We start from the raw sequence: 20535 nt of genomic DNA on the forward strand, positions 1-20535 counted from the left end.
ATTTTGACAAAACTTAGAAAAAAAATCAAACACTTTATACTTTGGTTTTCATTGTTCTAACAGCCTGATTTTTCATTGCCACTTACCCCCTGCACTAATGTAGTATGTCACTCTATAAATAAACATCACACACAACTTAAAGTGTTAGCCTGTCAAAACATATTTGCATAAGTCTGAATTTCTCAATCAAAGATATCGATGATTATGAGAAAGTATTGGTAGTAATAATGTCTTGGAGGTTGTGTTTAAAGCTATAATCTGATTTTTTTTCATATAGTCCAGTAATATTCATTTATTAATTCTCCAAAGCCTACTTTATCCAGTTTAGGGTTGTGGGAGAGTTGGAGATTATTTCTGCATTCAACAGGTGCAAGGCATAGAAACTACTTCTGCATATGATGCCAGTCTATTGCAGGATGCATACACAAAAGCCAATTCACTAATACAAGACATACATATGTATATCCAGATATCTATTTATACATATAATTACAGTAATATTATGTATACAATTTTATACATATATGAAATACAAAACATGTATACATGCAGACAATCTTTGAGATATACATGGAAACTGGAAATACCCAACAAAAACCCTAATGAATAAACTCAGATATGCAGACTCTGAGCAGAAGGAAACACAGCCAGGAATCAAACTGGCAAGCCAAGCATGGGAAGGCAACATTGGTAGCTTAAATATTACTGTGTAACCATACTGTTTATCGATGTGTAGTAACATGCAGTAAATAAAATAACTATTAACTAAGGAGAATCTTCCATTTTTGTTTACAGTGTTACTTTTTATATAGGTGTTCTGCGCATGGTAATATGTTAGGCAGTCATTTACTCTTGTTCCATAAGCAAAACTGCATTGTGCCAAAACAAAAAAATTGCTTTGTCAAGATTGTTTTAATTTTTTATTCCATTTAACTCAATTTCATACTTTCTTGTTATTTTAACTAATATGACAAAGACTGTAAATGAAAAAAAAAAATAGGTACAAACGTTTTGACTTTTTATTTCTGGAAAAAGTGTCCAGAAAAATTACACCACCAAGTTATTCATAAACAATTAAGCATTCAAAAAGTTTCATAATGCACCAAAACATCGGTTCTTGAGAAAATAAACTTTTTACTGGCCTCAGAATTGAAAGCCTCCCTTACTAAGCTTTCAGAAGTGCCACATTGTTGCTGGTTAATTCAAAAAATAAACATCAGCTAGTATGGTTTAAAACACTTCTATACTAGTAAAAAATCTACTGCTGAATATGTTAGGTGATTTAAATTCTTACAAAGCTCAACATAAAAACATGGTTGCCATTCAAAACAAAACACATGCAGTTTTTTTTTACATACAGTACTCTAAAACCCTCTATAAAATTTAAAATAGCAAGTGCTAAAAAGTGTCATTATATATTGCATTTACTGTTGCTCTTATGTCAATGGTCATGGCTGAAGAGGATTTACAATAACCTGTTAAATGAAATTAAAATAGCAATATCAACCGACACTGCTTTCCAAACATAGGAAATATCTCAATATCTGTTATCCTTTTTTTCTTTTCTAAAAAAAAATGTTCTGCATGGATTATCATTTACTCAGTTTAAATGGAGACATATTACAGAATTCTTCATGAAAAAAGTTAACATTTGGCTGAAAAACAAACATCATTGCACATAGTTAAATCTGCCTGCAAGGATAAATTTCCTAGTACAAGTTTCCTTATAGTCAAGGAATTACTTTCTTTTGTTATAAATTAATCTCAATACTAGGCTAACAACTGAAATTACCATTCTTTATAACATGAATTACAAAATGCAACATTTCCTAAACAAAGAGTGGTAGCTAAAAAGGTACATACTAGTCTTTGTAGAGTATTCCAACAGGTACCTTCTGTAACATTTTGCTGCAGTGACATGTTCTCATTAAACGGGTCGATAAGTATTACTCCATTCTCTGCTCAGTTCATTGACTTTTGTTCTTTCTTCAATATGTAATTTCCCATTTTATACCTATGTCTGAGTGATTTGATTTCTGACATGGTCTGCCCTTTGTGATTACTGGCAAGTAACATCCTTGACTGTAAAAATGAAATGGTTTCCTGCACCAATGGCATTGTTATACTCAAAATTTTAAGAGAATACCATTGGCTAGCAACTAAAATTATACAAAAGTGTCAGTAAATAAAGAAAAGTAAACAGCGAACAGAATTCCAAAACCACACTCCTGACGGTGACTGCACAAAATAAATTTCCTCTCTTATTATAAGGCTCTGGTCACCCAGTTTGTCAAATTTAACCAACTGCAATACCTAGAAATCTGTTGGTTAGTTCACTTGGCCACTCTGTTTCTCACTTTTACAGTATGTGGCTGCTGAACTTACATGGTACCAGTAGTCTGACAGTATAGTCAATCTCATTATCATGGAGTCCCTGGTATAAGTACTTTCTCTGCTATTACACACAGATCCTTCAAGTTCATATCCCAGGAAGTAAACCTATGATCCTGGAGCTCAAACAAAGTATCCTAAATTAGTGGAGGAAAAGGTTCTGGGGTGACAGACAGTAGGAGAAATGGCTGTTCTTAGTAACATACATTGCTTTCATCCAGTGTCAGAAAGCCTGTGGGTTACAGAAATCTCTGAGAGTTGTGAAATGATTATGCTTCAAAGCACTAATTGTATCTCGACTGGTATACTGAACCTTGGACGGAAAGTCATACCTAAATATGGACACGGATCTCCTAGAATGGCTTTAGAGAAGAGCAGCAACCTGCTGAGTCAGACAATAATCAAATCTTACAAATAAAGACTTGAAGAGCCAGGCTTGCATAACATGAGCATGAGAAGAGTTGGGACATAAATCTGAAACTTTTAAATACAGAAATGGTTCAAGTGGCAGGTCTAGAAGATTAAGTATCCATAGTGGTTCTTGTCTTGAAACAAAAACTCAGCTTCTTAAGGAAAAACAACAGAAACAGTTTTCTCAATTAGCCAATGGATGGATTCATCCTGAAAACAGTTATCAAAGGAGGGAGAAAGACAAGAATGTGCACAACTGAATGGATGGGTAAACAACTGTTGACATATGTGGATTTCTCATCTCATATCTGTAGGGAATAGAATGGTGTGAGCTTATCTGTCTGAGCAAATACATTATTTGCTACTGCTTTCACCAGCTGGCAATTACATTAGAGACTAACTGTGGTTTGCCAGGCAAATATCTTGCCACTAGAGGGTAGTAATACTAGTCTTTTCCAAAATCACATGACTACTGTGAGACTGAAAGTTTATGCAGAAGGCACAAATACGTGAGAGTACATCTCTTACACATAGTTATTTAAAACACTGGCTAGGCTTAAAATGGCCAACAAGGGCAGTTAACCTAGTAATAATCTATGAATCTGTTAGCTGGAATAGCAAACTCACTGTTAAATTCAGAAAGGTAAAGAATCCAAGAGGTAATGAAAAAAAGGCATATTTTCAATCCTATATACACGCAAAGTGACTCAGTGGGCCATGGCACTATTTGTGATTTGGTTCTGGGAATGAACCCATATTGCTAGGAAGTCAACCAGAAGGGAAGAAATACAACTGTTTTATTTATTTATTTTTTTCCTGGGGGACATAGTGGATGCAACACTCGCTGCCAGACTTCCTTCTAACAGAAGCTGAGAGGCTGGAAAACTACATTCCTAGTAGCATTCCAGGTTGTAGGTGGACAGTGCTAACACCATGCAGGCGTGGGAAAGGCATGCATGCTTAGATATCACCACATGCCCATACCGTTCTAAATGAAAAAATTGTAGTTGAAATGGCAGCCTCTTACAGCTAAAATAACTGCAGCTCACCATCTATGTAGTACAGTCTGGTAAACATCCTGATGAAAGTGACATCTTGGGAAGCTGTCCCACCCCTTCTCTGTCTGAATTACAAAACAAAGCAGCCAAAAGGAATACTTTTTTGCACCAATGTCAGGTGACAGATGACACCGCAATCTTGACAGCAACACATTACCTTTCTTCTATTTCAGATTACATTGTTCCTGTCTTGTATGATCCCTTTTTAATGATGTGATGGTAAAATATCTGATTTAAGCTAAAAATGTTACAAGATCTCTCACCTGTAGCAGACCAGTTACTATAACAGTCAGACACTATAGACATGACGTAATCTATCCAGGATAGGGTACATATCAAAACTGATGCAGCACCATGTGTGACGAAATTACTGGGTTATACATAGACTAGTCTCTCAATCATCTTTAGAGTGTAAGAAGTGGACAGTTCTTGCACTCTAAGAAAGGAAGACAACACTTGACAACCAAATCAGTCTCTAAATTATCAGAAACATAATTACTAACTAAGCTTGAACTGGCTGACCAATGCTGCAGTGAAAATGTCACGAGCATATATCTTTCCAGATTGGGTGCATGTTAAAAAACGGTTTCCATACTGTAACTATAGTATGCAGTGTAAAGAAGAATGCCAGACAGTCAAAGTTCTATTTTTGCCACAAGCAGATATTATCATAAAACCTTATTGAAAGGGGTCTCTTCTGTATTCTGGAAAACATTTTAAATCATTTTTCTTCTAGGATCTAGTGTGTGTGTTAAAAGTAATTCCCTCCCCAATTTTAAAAGCAGATTTATTAAGCTGGCCATTAGTTTGGTTACTTTACCATCTAGAATAGCTGTGTCTGTTTCTATGTCCTAGAATTCCAACCATGAGCTGCAGCAAGCAAAATGTAGAACAACTAACTTGTCAGTACCATGAGTGCATGAAAGATGGAATATATATACAACGCAGACCCTTTGTTAGTAAAAGGCAGTATCAGGCAGTCATTGTCTGAATTATTCTGTCCAGGAGAACTCTGCAAATGTGGCAGCTCGTAATCTAATGGGGAAGGCAGAGAAACAATTACTGAAAAAACAGTTTAAGAAGTGCCAGGGCTGCATTACAATAAAGTACATCGCGCTTCTCCATAATGTCCTATTCCTCACAACAGGGAGAGCAGCATAAAGAGAGCACTAAAAAAGTCTCACATGAGGTATACAAATAGCCTCTTGCTATCTTGAGTACCAGAGCAATTCATAAAAATCTATTAAGTGCTAAACATTTGCAAGAGCTCAGAAAAAGTAGTTTTCCCTTCAGAAACAACATAAGCATCTTTGATTTTGTTCACTCCTATAACCTAGGTAAGCCACTTAGCAATGCAGTTTTTGAAAACAGTCTCATTGTCATGCCATTTGGTGTGTTCAACTCCATTGACAGAATAAGTGACAATATCCCCTCTAGCAGCCAAGGTCTTCAGCCCAAATGTGTCCTTGAGGTAAGCCTGGATGGATGAAAAAGATGAGAAAGACAGAGTTAGTTTTTGTATATCTTTACTATCATACCTCTCAACTGTACAGATTTTTGCCTCATATTTTTTTTGTCTGTTCCTCATAAAATCTGTGGTTTTCTGGCAAATCAGTGAGGACTGAAGTCGATAAATAATGGCATATATTGAGTTTCAGACTTCATATATTTCAGAAAATGCATACCAACACACACACTGTTATTCTAGCAACTTCATAAGTTTGTAAGAGAAATATTTAAAATTTGCCCGTATTTTTGGGCCTTTGTATCCCCATTATTTTAGGCCTTGTCCAGATATTTTGTGCTGAGAGATTGAGAGCTATGCTTACTGTTTTTACTGTGAAATGGTCCTATTGCTTCTTAATCAACTATTTGTTGTTACCATGGTTACACCTCTTCTCACAGAACTGGAAAGGAGCTATCACCTTGGTTGAAGTTGAAAAGACAATATTCACTCAATATCAACACCAAATTAAATTATCCTGCCTTATTGCAACTGCTTGTGATTATTTTGAGTCCCTTTGTTTTATGAAGTTTCTGATTTTATTGTTGGGGAATAGTTTGTGGTGGGTTACTTTTGCTATCCCCTGTATGGTAACAATAAATGGATAATGAGTGAAACATAGGTCTTCTGAAGGGGTACTGTTGCATTGTGATAGAGATAATCAAAGAGTGACCTTTGTTTTCGATAGTAGACATTGTTGGAAAAATGCATGGATTTGTATTTTGAAGTAGGTAATTTGGTTGTGATATTTATCTTATTTTTGTAGAATTACATTATGAGGGTTAGAGTGAAATGGTGTCATTCATGTATATATATATATATATATATATATATATATATATATATATATGTGTGTGTGTGCGCAGCGGTAGCGTTGTTGCCTCACAGCAAGAGGTTCTCCCGTTCGATTCTCGGCTGGAGTGTGGGGAGTGCCTTCTGTGTGGAGTCTGCATGTCCTCCCAGCGGTTGGGTGGGCGTTCGAAAGACGTGCGTAAATGGGCGTGCCTTCGTTGAAGGTTGAACGTCAAGCTGGCACCTTGGAATTCATGAAAAGCTACTGCCAATCATTAGCGGACTGGAGTTCCGCTGTGGCGACCCCTAACTGGGAAAAGCCGAAAGACAACAACATATATATATATATATATATATATATATATATATATATATAGTTTTTCTTTTTTAGTTTAACAGCTTGGTCTTAAAAGTGGTTGTCATTTAAAACCGCCAAAAAATGAATGCTGCAGAGGCAACCATCAGGAAGTTCTAAAACTATTAAATTAGTTGTGGAAGGGAGTGTAACGGGAAAGAAGGAGAGCAGCCCATACATTTCGTACATAAACATGAGGGTGCGGCCAGAAACATATATTTTGTACTCAGACCTCCTGGTGTTGCCTCCCCACCCCCCACATCTGCCTATCATTTAAAAATGCAGTCAACCCTCAAAATGTCACTCCTACTCACTTCAGAAAAAGGTGCATTACTTTCAGCTGTTACATAAACCATGGGAGAGATGTGAAGAGATAGCTGTCCCAATCGTGAAAATAGCAGACTGCCTTCACTTTCTTATTATTTGGGAAAAATAAAAAATGATACCCCTCAAACTCAGAATTAAAAGCAACAGTAGTGCAAACCATTAATTGTCAATTCCACTTCTATAAAAATAATGCTTCAAATGTCAGTTTTTTTTACATTGGGAAGAATATTTCTAAGTTTAAAAAGAGCCCAACACGCATCTGAAATTAGAAATCCTCTTGTAAATCCCAGGGTCTTTCTTTTTTTACTTTTCACATTTTGGACATGATCAGGATGGGTCTGCTCAAGGAAAACTGTAATGCCATTCTGGAAAAGGAGGAGCTGGAATTGCAAATTCACCTTAATGCCTTCAAACCTAGAATTAATTATGCTTGATTAATTAAACACACTATTCAGCTTAAGAAACCGAACCACACATTATTTTACTAATGGTTACGACATGTCATATTTAATCTGGTCTTCACTTTTCTCAGGCATTTTTATACCTTTATTTTTGATGGTTTCTGATTATTTGTTCAGCTACAATATAGATGCATTGATTTGCATTTTTGTTTTGTTTTTCACATTGTTTCAGATTTTTTTCTATGCTTTATTAATAATTTGATGAAACCCTATGGGTGAAAGTACTTTTTTGTTTGTTTTTACTGCACATATGATTACACATTTATTTGATTGCTTTTTCATCTGTGCTGTTTCTTCATATTGCATCTCTTCTAACGTTAATGTGGTGCGAGTCTGCATACAAGTGTGTGGTATGGAAGAAGAACTGCGGCAGGGCTAGCCACCCAGTGATGTGAACCTTGATTCTAGACTGTCATTTCTGAAGTGTCACCCCAACTCCATGTGCGAAAAGGGGGGTGTGGATAAAAGATGGATGGATGGACACACAAGCACAATCTGTCTCTCTCACACAAACATACACACACTCTCATCTTCACTTTCTCAGATTGTTTTGTCTTTGTTTCTTTTTGGTTTGGTACTCTGGTTCTTAAACACCTTTTACTAGGGTTTTCTTATCACCTTGGTGCTAAATGGCTTTAGTGAATAGAGGTTTTTATCTGTTGACAGAGTAGGACTTAATTACTAGCGCTGCACTCCAGTTGATTTGGACTTTGTTTTATTATTTTTTTGTTTTAGTTTGGATTGTACTATTGATTTTAGGCAGCTTAGGGTCTGGTCCCATGGTCCATCTCATTCCTTTTTATATTGAACTCCTTATTTTGGTTTTGTATGATTACCACTGAATACTGTTTCAGCAGTGGCCCTTTTTTATTATTTTATTTTTTATAGACTGGATATTTTGGTTTCTACTGCTGGAGTGCCGGTTATAAGAATTAGTCATTATTTGTACTCCTGTCTGGGCCCAGATCCTGGAACTGAAAAAGAAATTATGTACTCACCCCAACGTTCCATCTGACTAGGTAAACTTCATTTGTCGGCAACCTGTGGGTTACAGATCCGAGCCGGCAGCATACCAAACAAAAAGATCCGAGCTCCAAGCTCCTCCCCCTTACCCATACTACACTGCAACCTCCTTCCAATCCTCAGATCGCGTTTACCACCTGCACATAATAACAAAATAAACTACCAACCTGAGACACCTGACTCAAGGACAAAGTAAAGCTCATAAGTCCGAACCTCGAGCTCAGCTAAATTAGCCACCAAGGTCAGGGGGAAGGATGGTTGCTGACAAATGAAGTTTACCTACTCAAATGGAATGTTATGGTGAGTACATAACTTCTTTATCTGAAGTAGTTAATTTCATTTGATCAGCAACCTGTGGGACAGAGTCCTCAGCTACCCAAAATCTTGGGAGGCCCTTAAGGAAGGATATTCCGGAGCACTGCAGAGCCAAAGGCAGCCCTTCCTCTAGACACAAAATCCAGTTTATAATGAGAAATAAAGGTGTGAGGGGATGCCCAGGTAGCCGCTGAACAAATGTCATCCAGGGAAACACTAGACTAGAATGCAGCAGACGTTGCCATAGAACGCGTAGAATGAGCATGAACTCCCATTTGTTCTGGTAAGGCAATCTCTCTGTATGCTTGTAGGATACAACTCTAAATCCACCTGGTGAGAGTCACCTTTGAAATTGGTTTCCCTAGAAAAGGCTTAGCAAAGGAGACAAAAAGTTGATCAGATTTACGAAAGACAGCCATCCTGTGCAAATAAAAACGTAACCGTCTATGAACATCCAGCAAATGAACTTTATATTTTCCTTTGTTCTGGAAATTAGGGAAAAAGACAGGCAAATTAATGGACTGATTAATGTTCATCTTGGAAGCAACTTTAGGGAGAAAAGAGGGATTAGTCCTGAAAGATACCCTATCCTTATGAAACACAAGGTATGGAGGTTTGATACAGAGAGCCTGAAGCTCCGACACTCTCCTGGCTGAAGTAATGGGAAATGGCAGCCAGCTGAACCTTCACAATAGATGAGCTGGCCCCTTGCTGAAAAATATGAGATGAATTCCAGTACCGCTGGAATAGGAGCGGTGAAAGGATCCAACTTCTTTCGTGAAGCCCAAATGGAAAAATGTTTCCATTTGCTACTGTAAATCTTCCTGGTAGAGGGTTTATATGCCGCCACCAGGATAGACTTGACTCAGGAAGAGATATCGGGAGTCTTGGAAACTAGGGGAACTGGATCAGCCAAGCTGAGAGTTTGAGACCGTCCAGGTTCGGAGGAGCCATTCCCGAGGGATGAGAAATCAGATCCGGAATGGGATCCAAGATCCAGAGTGGAGCTATGAGATGAGACTGCAGGCAGGGGAACCAGACTTGACGAGGCCAGAATGGGGATATGAGGATAATCTTGCTCCCAACCGATGAGCTTTCTGCAAAAATTCTGTCTTAAGCGGAAGTGGAGGATATGCATAAAGAAGACCGGGCGGCCAAGCATGGACCAGAGCATCTCTGGGAGCTTCCCCCAAAGGAGGAATTAGAGCGAAAAACTCGCTGCACACTGCGTTGGAAGGTGATGCGAAGAGATCGCAGCAAGGCTGACGCCACTTGAAGATCTGTTCCACTACACAAGGTTTCAGAGACCACTCGTAAGGAGAGAGGATAGTTCTGCTCAATTTGTCTGCCAGTATGTTGGACCGACCCGGAACGTGCGTTGCTAACAGGAAGCGGTTGGTGGAGATCGCCCATTCCCGAACTTTCATGGCTTCTCGGCAAAGGGGGTAGGACCTGGTTCCCCCCTGTTTGTTGAAATACCAGACCACTGACATATTGTCCGACTGGATAGCAATAATCCCCGAAGGAAGAGAGGCATGAAGGGCCTGCAATGCTAAAAGGACTGCCCTCATCTCCTGGACATTTATATGCAGTACGGTCTGAGTCCACGTGCCTTGGACAGTCCTGCCCGCACAATGCCCCCCCCCCCTAGGTGGGAGGAGTCCGTGGTCACCGTGGCCTGGGGTGGGGACATAAAGGGTCGTCCTTCCCGAAGGGATCAGGATTGAAGCCATCACATGAGGGAGTTCCTGCAAACCCTGCTGAGGGTAATCAGGAAGTCTAGAGGGTGGTGTAAAATAAACCACTGGGCTTGCAACGTCCACTGTAGAACCTCATGTGCATTCGAGCGTAAGAAATCAGATTGATCGCTGCCTCCATGGACCCCAAAGCTCTCAGGACTAATTCTGCTGGAGGAGCAGGGGACTGAAAGAGGGCTAGCACATGCAGAGTCATGCTGTGAAGTCTGTCTGACGTTAGGAAAGCCATGGCCTGGAGGGTATCTATCCTGGCCCCTATGAAGTCTAACACTTGAACAGGTTGGAGGAAAGACTTCTTAACATTTATGGTTATCCCCAACCAGGGTGATATCCGGAGGAATAAATCCCTGGTTAGAGAAAGTAGATGCCTGGTTTGGGCGGTGAGGAGCCAGTCGTCTAGGTACGGGAAGACCTGTATGCCCTGGAGCCTCAGGTGGGCCGCTACAGCTGCCATGACCTTGGTGAACACCCTGGGGGCTGTGGTGAGACCAAAGGGTAGGACCCTGAACTGGTAATGACTGGCCCCTAGCCAAAAGCGGAGGAACCTCCTGGACCATCTGTCCATGAGAATATGGTAGTACGCATCCTTGAGGTCTATTGAGCGCATATATTCCTCCTCCTGCAAGAGGGGCAGGATGGACTGGAGTGTGACCATCCGGAATTTCTCCTTGGCAACGAAAAGGTTCATTGTTGACAGGTCGAGAATCAGCCTTAAGTCCCCTGTCTTTTTTGGCACCAGAAAGAACCTGGAGTAGATGCCTGATCCAGTCTGGTCTGGGGGAACATGCTGGATGGCTTTTTTTTCTAACAGATTTTTTATTTCCAAAGCTGCGGCCTCCCTTTGTGTGGGTGGGACATCTGGGAGGTGTCTTGAGTAAGGGGGCTTGTTTATGAAGGGGATTGAATAGCCTCTGGATATTATCTGAAGCACCCAGCGATCTGTCATGATGGACTCCCATTGAGCCAGGTGCCTTGAAAAACGCCCCCCAACTGCCTCCAGAGAGGAGCAGTCGGGCAACCCTTCAGGGTTGCTGCGTAGGTCGGTTGGAAAAGGGTTCCCGTGACCCGAAATTCTTCGGTCCCCCTCTGCCTCTGGGCTGACGTCCACCTTGTCCCCCTCTGCCTCTGGGGGAGGAGTCCTGAGCGTTCCGGGCCTGCTGAGATTTCCAGAACCACATCTTCTTCTGCCCTCGCTGATTCCTGGAGAAGGATCTGTGAGGGGTAGAGAAGTGGATTCCGACAGCTGACAGCGTTTTCCTGTCTTTCTCGCTCTGGTCCAGCGTCTCGCGGACAGTCTTCCCGAACAGGGTCGACTTGTCAAAGGGTGCATTCGCGAAGGATGCATTGAAGGACTCCGAGAAATCGCAAAGTCGAAGCCAGGCATGACGCCTTAAGGTGATACTGGACCCGCTAGCTCTAGCGGCTCCCTCCGTGGCATGGGAAAGTAGCCACATAGAAGTGATAAATAAACAGAGATCTCTCAGGGTAAGGTACCTGCTATGTCCCCAAACTAAAAAATGTCAATATCAAGGTGTAGGTACTCCACGACTATCGAAGCCAACCATCAACCAAAAAAGCAAAAATCAATAAAAAATTTTTATACTTGAACAGCAAAAGAACTTTATTCCATGGGTTGTTAGCGCTTTCACGTCTACTCTGGACGCTTCTTCAGACTTTAATAAAACACTTAATCACTTCTGTATTTAAAAACTTATCAATTAAACAGTTAACCAATGAAAGCCTTTGTACGAATACATAACTATAAAAAGTCAGAAACTTCTAAATAGATAAAATGTCAGAAACTTATATTGTGAAAATTAAAACTTCAAAATTCAACATTGACATTAAAATGGATGTAGTAATGGATTATAACTGTTATTAACATTTCAGATGGCAAATAGCATATAAATATTTAAAAATACAAGAGCATATATAAACAGCATGTAATAAAAACATTTCAAGTGTATGAAACTACTGAAAAACTTCTAAAAATATATATTCCTACTAACACCAAGAAACATGAAAAAGTCAAAGGTATAGCAAGAAATAACTGCTAATGCTTAAGATGACGACTGACTAGAAAAGGTTTCAAAGTAACCCTCTCATTGAGGCCATGTCCTTCATCTGCTTTCATTCTGATGATCCATTTACATTCTTCCCTTTCAGTGAAGTTACTTACATTGCCTAATCTCAATGTGGTGTGTATCAATTCAATAACTAAGAACTCAAAGGTGTGTATGGTGCCTTGCGATAGAACATGTCTAACCACTTACTGTTAGAATGGGTACCTTTCCATGTCGCAGTTGCAATCAGTGCAAATACATACTGGGCAGGAATAACTTTAGGCACCCGGAGACAGGTGTGCTATATAAATTCGATCATTATGCAGACTGTAGGACAAGGAACATAGTTTATTTACCCGTCTGCACCAAATGCCAGGCTTTCTATGTCGGTATGACGAATAGAACGTTGAGGGAAAGGGTTAGAGAGCATTTATATGCGATCAACAGGGAGAATGACAGGAACGCACTGGCTAGACATGTTCTATCGCAAGGCACCACACACACCTTTGAGTTCTTAGTTATTGAATTGATACACACCACATTGAGATTAGGCAATGTAAGTAACTTCACTGAAAGGGAAGAATGTAAATGGATCATCGGAATAAAAGCAGATGAAGGACATGGCCTCAATGAGAGGGTTACTTTGAAACCCTTTCTAGTCAGTCATCATCTTAAGCATTAGCAGTTATTTCTTGCTATACCTTTGACTTTTTCACGTTTCTTGGTGTTAGTAGGAATATATATTTTTAGAAGTTTTTCAGTAGTTTCATACACTTGAAATGTTTTTATTACATGCTGTTTTTATATGCTCTTGTATTTTTAAATATTTATATGCTATTTGCTATCTGAAATGTAATAACAGTTCTAATCTATTACTACATCCATTTTAATGTCAATGTTGAATTTTGAAGTTTTAATTTTCACACTATAAGTTTCTGACTTTTTATCTACTTAGAAGTTTCTGACTTTTTATAGTTATGTATTCGTACAAAGGCTTTCATTGGTTAACTGTTTAATTGATAAGTGTTTAAATACAGAAGTGATGAAGTGTTTTATTAAAGTCTGTAGAAGCGTCCAGAGTAGACGTGAAAGCGCTAACAACCCATGGAAAAAAGTTCTTTGGCTGTTCGAGTATAAACATTTTTTATTGATTTTTGCTTTTTTGGTTGATGGTTGGCTTCGATTGTCGTGGAGTACCTGCACCTTGATATAGCCACATAGAAGTATTAGACACTGACTTGAGAGTGGCCATATGAGCCGAGAAATTCCGTTTATCCTCGGCCGACATGGACTCTGGGGGAGACTCAGCGTACTCTTTGACCAGGTCCCACTGCAGTCTGATTACATGGGCCAAGTAATTCAGCGCCCTTATAGAGAAGGTAGCTGAAGCAAAAGTCCGCTTTCCAATACGGTCCACTGCCCAAGACTCCTTGTCAGGGGGATGGACCGAAGAACTTTCCTGGCCGAGTTTCTTTTTGGTGGCCGCCACCATGGCATCAACCGGGGAACCCTTGCTCCACGAAGCTCTGTCTGTACGGGGACTAAGAACCTTATTGGGCCTTCTGCGTATCTGCTCCTTCCACGCCCTGGTGGTAATCAGGTCGGCTGGGGGGGCCACCCAAGAGGTAGATGTGCCTTGTCGTACACCTCCAGGAATACCAACTCGTCTGAGGAAGGTTTGTGGGTGGACCAACCCCCCCCTTTGGCGGAGTATTTCCATAATGTCTCCAAAGGAGACATTGTCGGGGGGTGATTTGGGGGAACCTTCCCCTTCCTCCAAATCAGTATCCTTGGTGAGGGACTCAGGGGAGTCCAAGTGCATCCTTTTGCACAGGCATTTGTGAGGGACCTCCAAGGGGGGGCTGTCCGAGGGGGACTCGCCAACGGATTCATGTTCCTCCAGGGGAACTGGCTGGGGCATCAATGACACAGGCTGTCCCTGGGAGGACTGGATGATGGAGGACAAACTGAGCTGCGAAGGAGCGGGGGCGGACCCTGAGGAAAGAGTGAGGGGTCTCGATCCTCCAGAGAGAACCCTCTCCACCACGTCGAACGCCAAAGGGGAACCGGCCTCTCTAAGACAGGTGGCCGGGACCCTCGGATCTGACGAGGGGATCGGTGTCAATGCGGTCGGACCCGAGAGGATGGTGTACTACAACCGCAAAGGAGCTAAAGACACTTACCCCCCCCCCGATCTGATGCCCAACTCTCAGCTCCGCGAGCTCGGATCCGATAAGCTCGAGGGCATGGCCGGCGTCGAGGTAGTAAACCATTGGCGCCGACCCCCTGACTCCGTGGCTCCTCAGATCTGAAGACTCCGAAATCAGGTGGTGGATCAGAGAAGGAGCTATCGGGGTGAACAGTGGAGCTGAACTCCCCGCCGGGGGGGGGGGGGGAGGCAGCAACACTCCCATCTGCAGCTGAGTTTGCAAGAATCGACGCATCATCCGGTCCATATCTGCCTCCGAGATGCTGCGGGTAGACCTGGAGGAAGCCGCTGACGCCGGCCGGGAGGGCCAGTGCAACAACAACCTCGAGGCTGGTCGGGTCTCCTCCTCCGGCTCCGGAGAGAAACGTGGCAAATGCAGCCGTAGGGAGGAAGACTTGGAAACTCTCAAGGGAGAAGAGACAACTTTAGCGGGAGGGGCCAAGTGGTCCAGTTCGGCCTGCCACTTGCGGCTTTTTTCTCTCTCTCCCTTCTCTCTTTTTTGTCCTTCTTGGCCTTTCATTCTCCCTGAGACAAGGTGGGAGGGTGAGTCCCAGACTGGGGAAGAGGGCTGGCTGGCTGGGCAGCTGCAGCCATGGCTGTCGCTACAGAGAGGGGAAGGAGAAAACGTTGATTCCGCGGGTAGAAGACCTGCCAGAATCAGCTTGTTCCTCCTATCTCATAAGGCTCGGGAGTTGAAGGCCACACAGATCTGGCAGCCCGAAGAAAGGTACAGAACCCCCAAGCCGATCACACACTGAGTGTGACCATCCACTGGCGACAGCTTATGGCCACACTCAGAGCACTTGGAAAAAGTCACTTTATGACTTTCAGCCATACTAGAGACACACGCACACCTGAAGGAGGGAAAAGGGGCCTATTAAAGGATGGACAACTACCACGGTGAAGGGGGAGATAAAGGCTAAGGAGAATGAACACCCAAGGAAAGGTACTAAAACACACACACACACACACAAAACTAGACTAAAAGAGAAAGTTGATAATAAAAGATTTACACTTGCCTGGAGCTCGATGAATCCCGTGCTTGGCAAAGTGGCGGCAAACGAGATCTGAGGATTGGAAGAAGGTTGCAGTGTAGAATGGGTAAGGGGGAGGAGCTTGGAGCTTGGATCTTTTTGCTTGGTATGCTGCCGGCTCAGATCCGTAACCCACAGGTTGCTGATCAAATGAAGTTAACTACTTCAGATCCATACGTTTACAGTTTGGTTATGTTCTTGTGCATTTTATTTTTAGTACACTTCCCCATTTGGATTGGATACGTTCATTTTTTGCCACCTGGTTTTTGTGACTTGCACAATGTGGTGACTTACTTTTATTAACATAGGCATATGTTCTTTTTGTATCACCAACACAGAGAATGTATTTCAGTGGGTCTGAGGTTCAGGACTGACTTTGTTTGTGGCCCTTTGGTTGTGAGCCGTCCCAATGGGGCTGTTAGATGGCTCTAGTTTACATCAGGTTTGCTTAGACTTATAGGCTGTCCTATGTTTAATTTCTCTAAATGCTTAGGTTTTTACATACCTTGATAGGAATGGATCCCATTCCTAAGTCAGAGTATTCAAGTTCATGAAACTGGTTTTGCTTCATTCATTGACAGTTGATATACGAGTACTCTTCTCAGCAAATACCCAGAGCTGCCTCTTTCTGTAGTTCATAAGAGGTTACTTTTATTGGTAGCATATTCAGATATGTTTGAAGATTCTGTTTAATTAGCCCAGTTGCTCCTACTACAGCTGGAACTGTGTGTGTACCCTTATTATAATCTGATCTAATTTCTGTTTGCAAGTCCTGATGCTTCACAAGTTATGTACTTCAGTTCGTAAGACACTGTAGTCACTGGTTGTAGCAATTTCAATAATAAAAGCTATTTCTGTCTTTTTCTCTTGAACTACAGCATTCCAGCAGTTTGCTTTACCTTCTTAACTGCTGGTATGGGGTGGTCACATGTAATCATTATTTCATCCATCATTTCCAACAATCCTTTGTGGTTCATGTTTCCAATGTCTCAGCTGCCTCTATGTTGTAATATTTACAAAGTTGCCAGTGTAACAACTTTGTCACATTGCTATGTCTTTCAGTACACAATTCTTTAGCCATAAATGTATAGCACCCTGCAACAAGATTTTAGTTCTGTACTGCAAATCCTTCACTTTTCTATAGATTTTATGAACCATCTGGTATGTAATCCATTATCTTGGGCTGCCAATAGTAACCTTTCATCTTTTGGTTTAAATTCACCCCGTCTAAGTCATTTGCACGGCAAGTCTTGGACAACATACAGCTGTTCCAGCAGATCTCTATACTTCTTAATATAATTATGATCTTTTCATTTACCATTTCCTTTTCCTGATCCCATTCTTTGTATTCTTTATTTTGCCTTTTTGTACTTTCTGTTGCCGCCTGGTTGTTATTCACATTTGGCTGGATTTCCATGCTTGCTTTTTTCTCTAAAGACGTCTGCTAACCTAAGCAAAGAGGTAATCTTGGAATGGCCTACCATGAGTTATTCTGTGTTTTGACTCATTAATAAGCATGAGTTTGGCAATCAACATTTATGATCCTTTGTTTTCATAAAGCATATATTTAAGTTTTCCACAGGTACAGCTTTTACTGAAAGGTTGATGTGATGAAGTCTAGGAGATGAAAATGCTTATCATAAATAAAAGCAGAATTATTCTGGTGACCAAGTCTGCTCAAGTTTTTCTTCAGTACTTTTATAGAAGAGGAATTAACATCTGAAGTCTTGGACCATTTATTACTGTTGCATTTAATTCTAAGTTTGAGTTTTCATTATTCATTTTTCCCAAATATCATGGAAGTGAAGGCAGTCTGCTCTTTTCATGCCAGGGACAGCTCTCCTGTGGTTTATGTACTTTTCATCCTAGGACTTGGTATATTCTGGGTTCCTGAATGTGTAGCAAATTTACTGGTGCCAATGGTGATTTTTGTTTTATTTTTTAACTGTTGCCACTCATATCAGAAAAGCATATGTGTGTGTGTATATATACATATATATATATATATATATATATATATATATATATATATTATATTATATTATATACAGAAAGAGAGCCTCTGTAGAGTAAACACTACTTTAAGCAATTCCAAACATTCTGTGCTCTTTGAGTATTGTTTCCAGGAGATGCTCAGAAAAATGCCTTCATTTGAGTACACTGAGTATGCCTAGCTACACCCAGAAAACTGACCATAAAATTGATGTTTGTAATAAATAAGAAAATAAGTCTTCTTTGTGTGGTGTCGTGTGTAGCTATTTATAAATATGTCTAAAGAACAGTAACCAAATGCACCGTTACTGATGAACACACTGTGTTACTCCAGTTTCAAGGTTAAATTTAGGAGTAGTCACTGCTGATGAAAAACACTGCATGCACAGGGCAGTGGTACTTCCAAGTGGTTGTGCTATGCCTTCCAAGATGAAGCAATAACAGTCTTACCTAAGAAGGCACACATGATAATCTGCAATAATCATAGCTATAACGGTTCCAGCAATGTTGTTAAAAAAAAAAATCTGTTTTATGTTAGATTAAATTTTCTTAGTGAACAGTATTCTTTTATTTATTCATTTACTTATTGGCATTTGATTACCAGTTTTTAGTGGAGGCCCAGGGAGAAAAACTCCAAAATATTATAAAAACATTTTAAGAACAGTAATTTTACAAACTTCAAAGTAATACAAAAACATCTACAGTTTAAATAATTATACTAAATTAGACATAATGTGACAACACTGGTAACAAATGACGGGTGCCAAAGTCCTGGCCTCAAGTTAAAAGCAAAAAAATATATTATCATACCATTCAGGAAAAATATGGCCCCTACTGACTACCACATAAACGGCAATCCCCTAAGCACACAAGCAACCTTGATGAGTGGATTGGAAACTACAGATTTGTCCCAGGGGTTCCACCTGTGTCCCTCATTGATAGGGGCGACAGGTGCTGACTGGGGTTTCTTTTTTGGGGATAAACTCTTCGCTAGGCTTGTAAGGGCCCCAGGGCCATTAGCCTAGTAACCTCCTATGATTCTATGAGCCTATAAAAATTGGTACAGCTTATATGACAATTTAATATTTAGATGCATTTAATTTCTCTATACTGGGTAAAATTTAAGTAATATGAACAGGAATTGCAATGTGAAGTAACAGAAAAAAAAAACAGGGTTATAGTATATTTAGAGACTCAGGGGTGAGAAAATGTTTGAAGGTGGAGTAAAGAGGTATCAAGTATGAACAGGTCCTTGTCCATACATATTTAGGGATATAGTTTAACCTAGGGTTAAAGAAGAACAGAGACAGATTTTTGCAAGGAAGTCTTTCAGAATGTTTTTAAAGGACAAGAGGGAGGGTACTGAACTGATGTACACAGGTAAGGAGTTTCAGGTCTTAACAACATGGTATGATGTTGGTACATGACACAGACTCTGCCCAGTAGATTTGTTAGGTTTGTGGAGTGGGATAATTTGCTGTGCGCCATTCAGTGGGCACAAAGCCTGATGCAAGGCTATTATTGAACATGGTGCTTAATGCAGCCTGGGATGTTATCCGGTCCCATGGATGCTGTGTTTTTGGCTTTAGAGAGTGCAGCTTTTACCTGCGTAGTTGTGATTACAAGGACTCTGCATTCTTCCTGTATAGATATGAGCCCTTTAGGGGGTAAGAGGGGGGTAAAGTTAGCACTGAACCTATCTGCCAGGATGTTGGCAATATCAGTTGGTTCTGTAATTTTCGTGCCTTTGTGCTGTAACTCAGAGCAGATCTGGGTGTTGCCATTGAGATTCTTGACATATTGTGGTTGTTCTTGTAATTAGTGGCGATTATGTTTTTGTAGCTAGCTTTGGAGAATCTTATAAGGGATCTCAGCTTCTTACTGAGGCTGACCAGGGAGCTCCTTCACTCATGGGATTTTACTCTCTTTTGCAACAGTTTCTTCCTTCTGTTGTACAGTTCGTTTATGGCAGGGGACCACCAGATTGGCTTCCTTTTTTTTGGAGGATATCGTCTTGGTTCTGTTTGGGATAGCACGATCCATGCACTCAAGTAAGTGCTTCTAGAGTGCATTTGTGTAGGATTCAGCAGTTGTAACTGTATTGTCCATCTGCATGGGTGTCATGAAGTTCACCACTTCTGTCTTAAGAAGCATGAAGTTGGCTTTGGAGAAATTGTTTACTGTGGTTTCCTTAATGGGGGGGGGGGGGGATGTGGATATCAAGGGTGATTAGCTTATGGTCGGATCGGACCAACGAGGAGTTGACTTCAGGTGTGGAACACCGGTCACTCATGTTGGTAATGCTAATCCTAGGTCTAGGATATTGTTGCCCCCTGGTGGGGGTGTGGATAAGTTGATCCAGGGCATTCTAGTTTATGAATTCCAGAAAGCATTGAGCTAAGGAGTTGGTACACGAGTAGTTTTCCTAGTTAATGGTGGGGTAGTTGATGTCGCCCATTATTAGGGTGTTTGGTTGAATCCTAATATTTTCCAGTACATCAAAAAAAAAGAGGAGTGGGAATACTGGGGCATGCTACAATTTGGATTGCAGTTTTGCCCAGAGTTAGTTGCACATGGATAACCTCGGATGCATCATGCTGAGCAACTAGCCTGGAGGTGTGGATATCCTTAATGAATATGGACACACCTCCGCCTTTGGTGTTTCGGTCCAGGTTACATGGCCGAAAAGTGTGGTATGAGTTATAGCCTGGTAGTGCTGGGGTGCTCTCTGGAGCCTTGAACCAGGTCTCAGTCACTGCACAGATATCGATGTTCTCCATTTTAATGAGTGCCTCGAGTGAGTGCATTTTGAGATTTAGACTTCTAGCACTGAGTAGCATTAC

General features: G+C 40.9%; 1 protein-coding gene across 3 annotated transcripts in view; it reads right to left on the minus strand.

Annotated features, from left to right (window-relative positions):
- Positions 1 to 1005: 1005 nt before the first annotated feature.
- The window catches only part of PPT2 (palmitoyl-protein thioesterase 2), a 361371-nt gene continuing 341841 nt past the window's right edge, over positions 1006 to 20535 (minus strand). For all 3 annotated transcript variants that reach the window (XM_044083205.1, XM_044083204.1, XM_044083206.1), the window contains one exon: positions 1006 to 5337. In XM_044083205.1, the coding sequence (XP_043939140.1) occupies positions 5194 to 5337 (144 nt within the window). In that variant the 3' untranslated portion in view covers positions 1006 to 5193. The remainder of the gene's footprint in view (positions 5338 to 20535) is intronic.

This window comes from Protopterus annectens, chromosome 9.part0, assembly GCF_019279795.1.
Source record: "Protopterus annectens isolate FY-2018-M chromosome 9.part0, PAN1.0, whole genome shotgun sequence".
NCBI classification, from domain to species: domain Eukaryota; kingdom Metazoa; phylum Chordata; order Ceratodontiformes; family Protopteridae; genus Protopterus; species Protopterus annectens.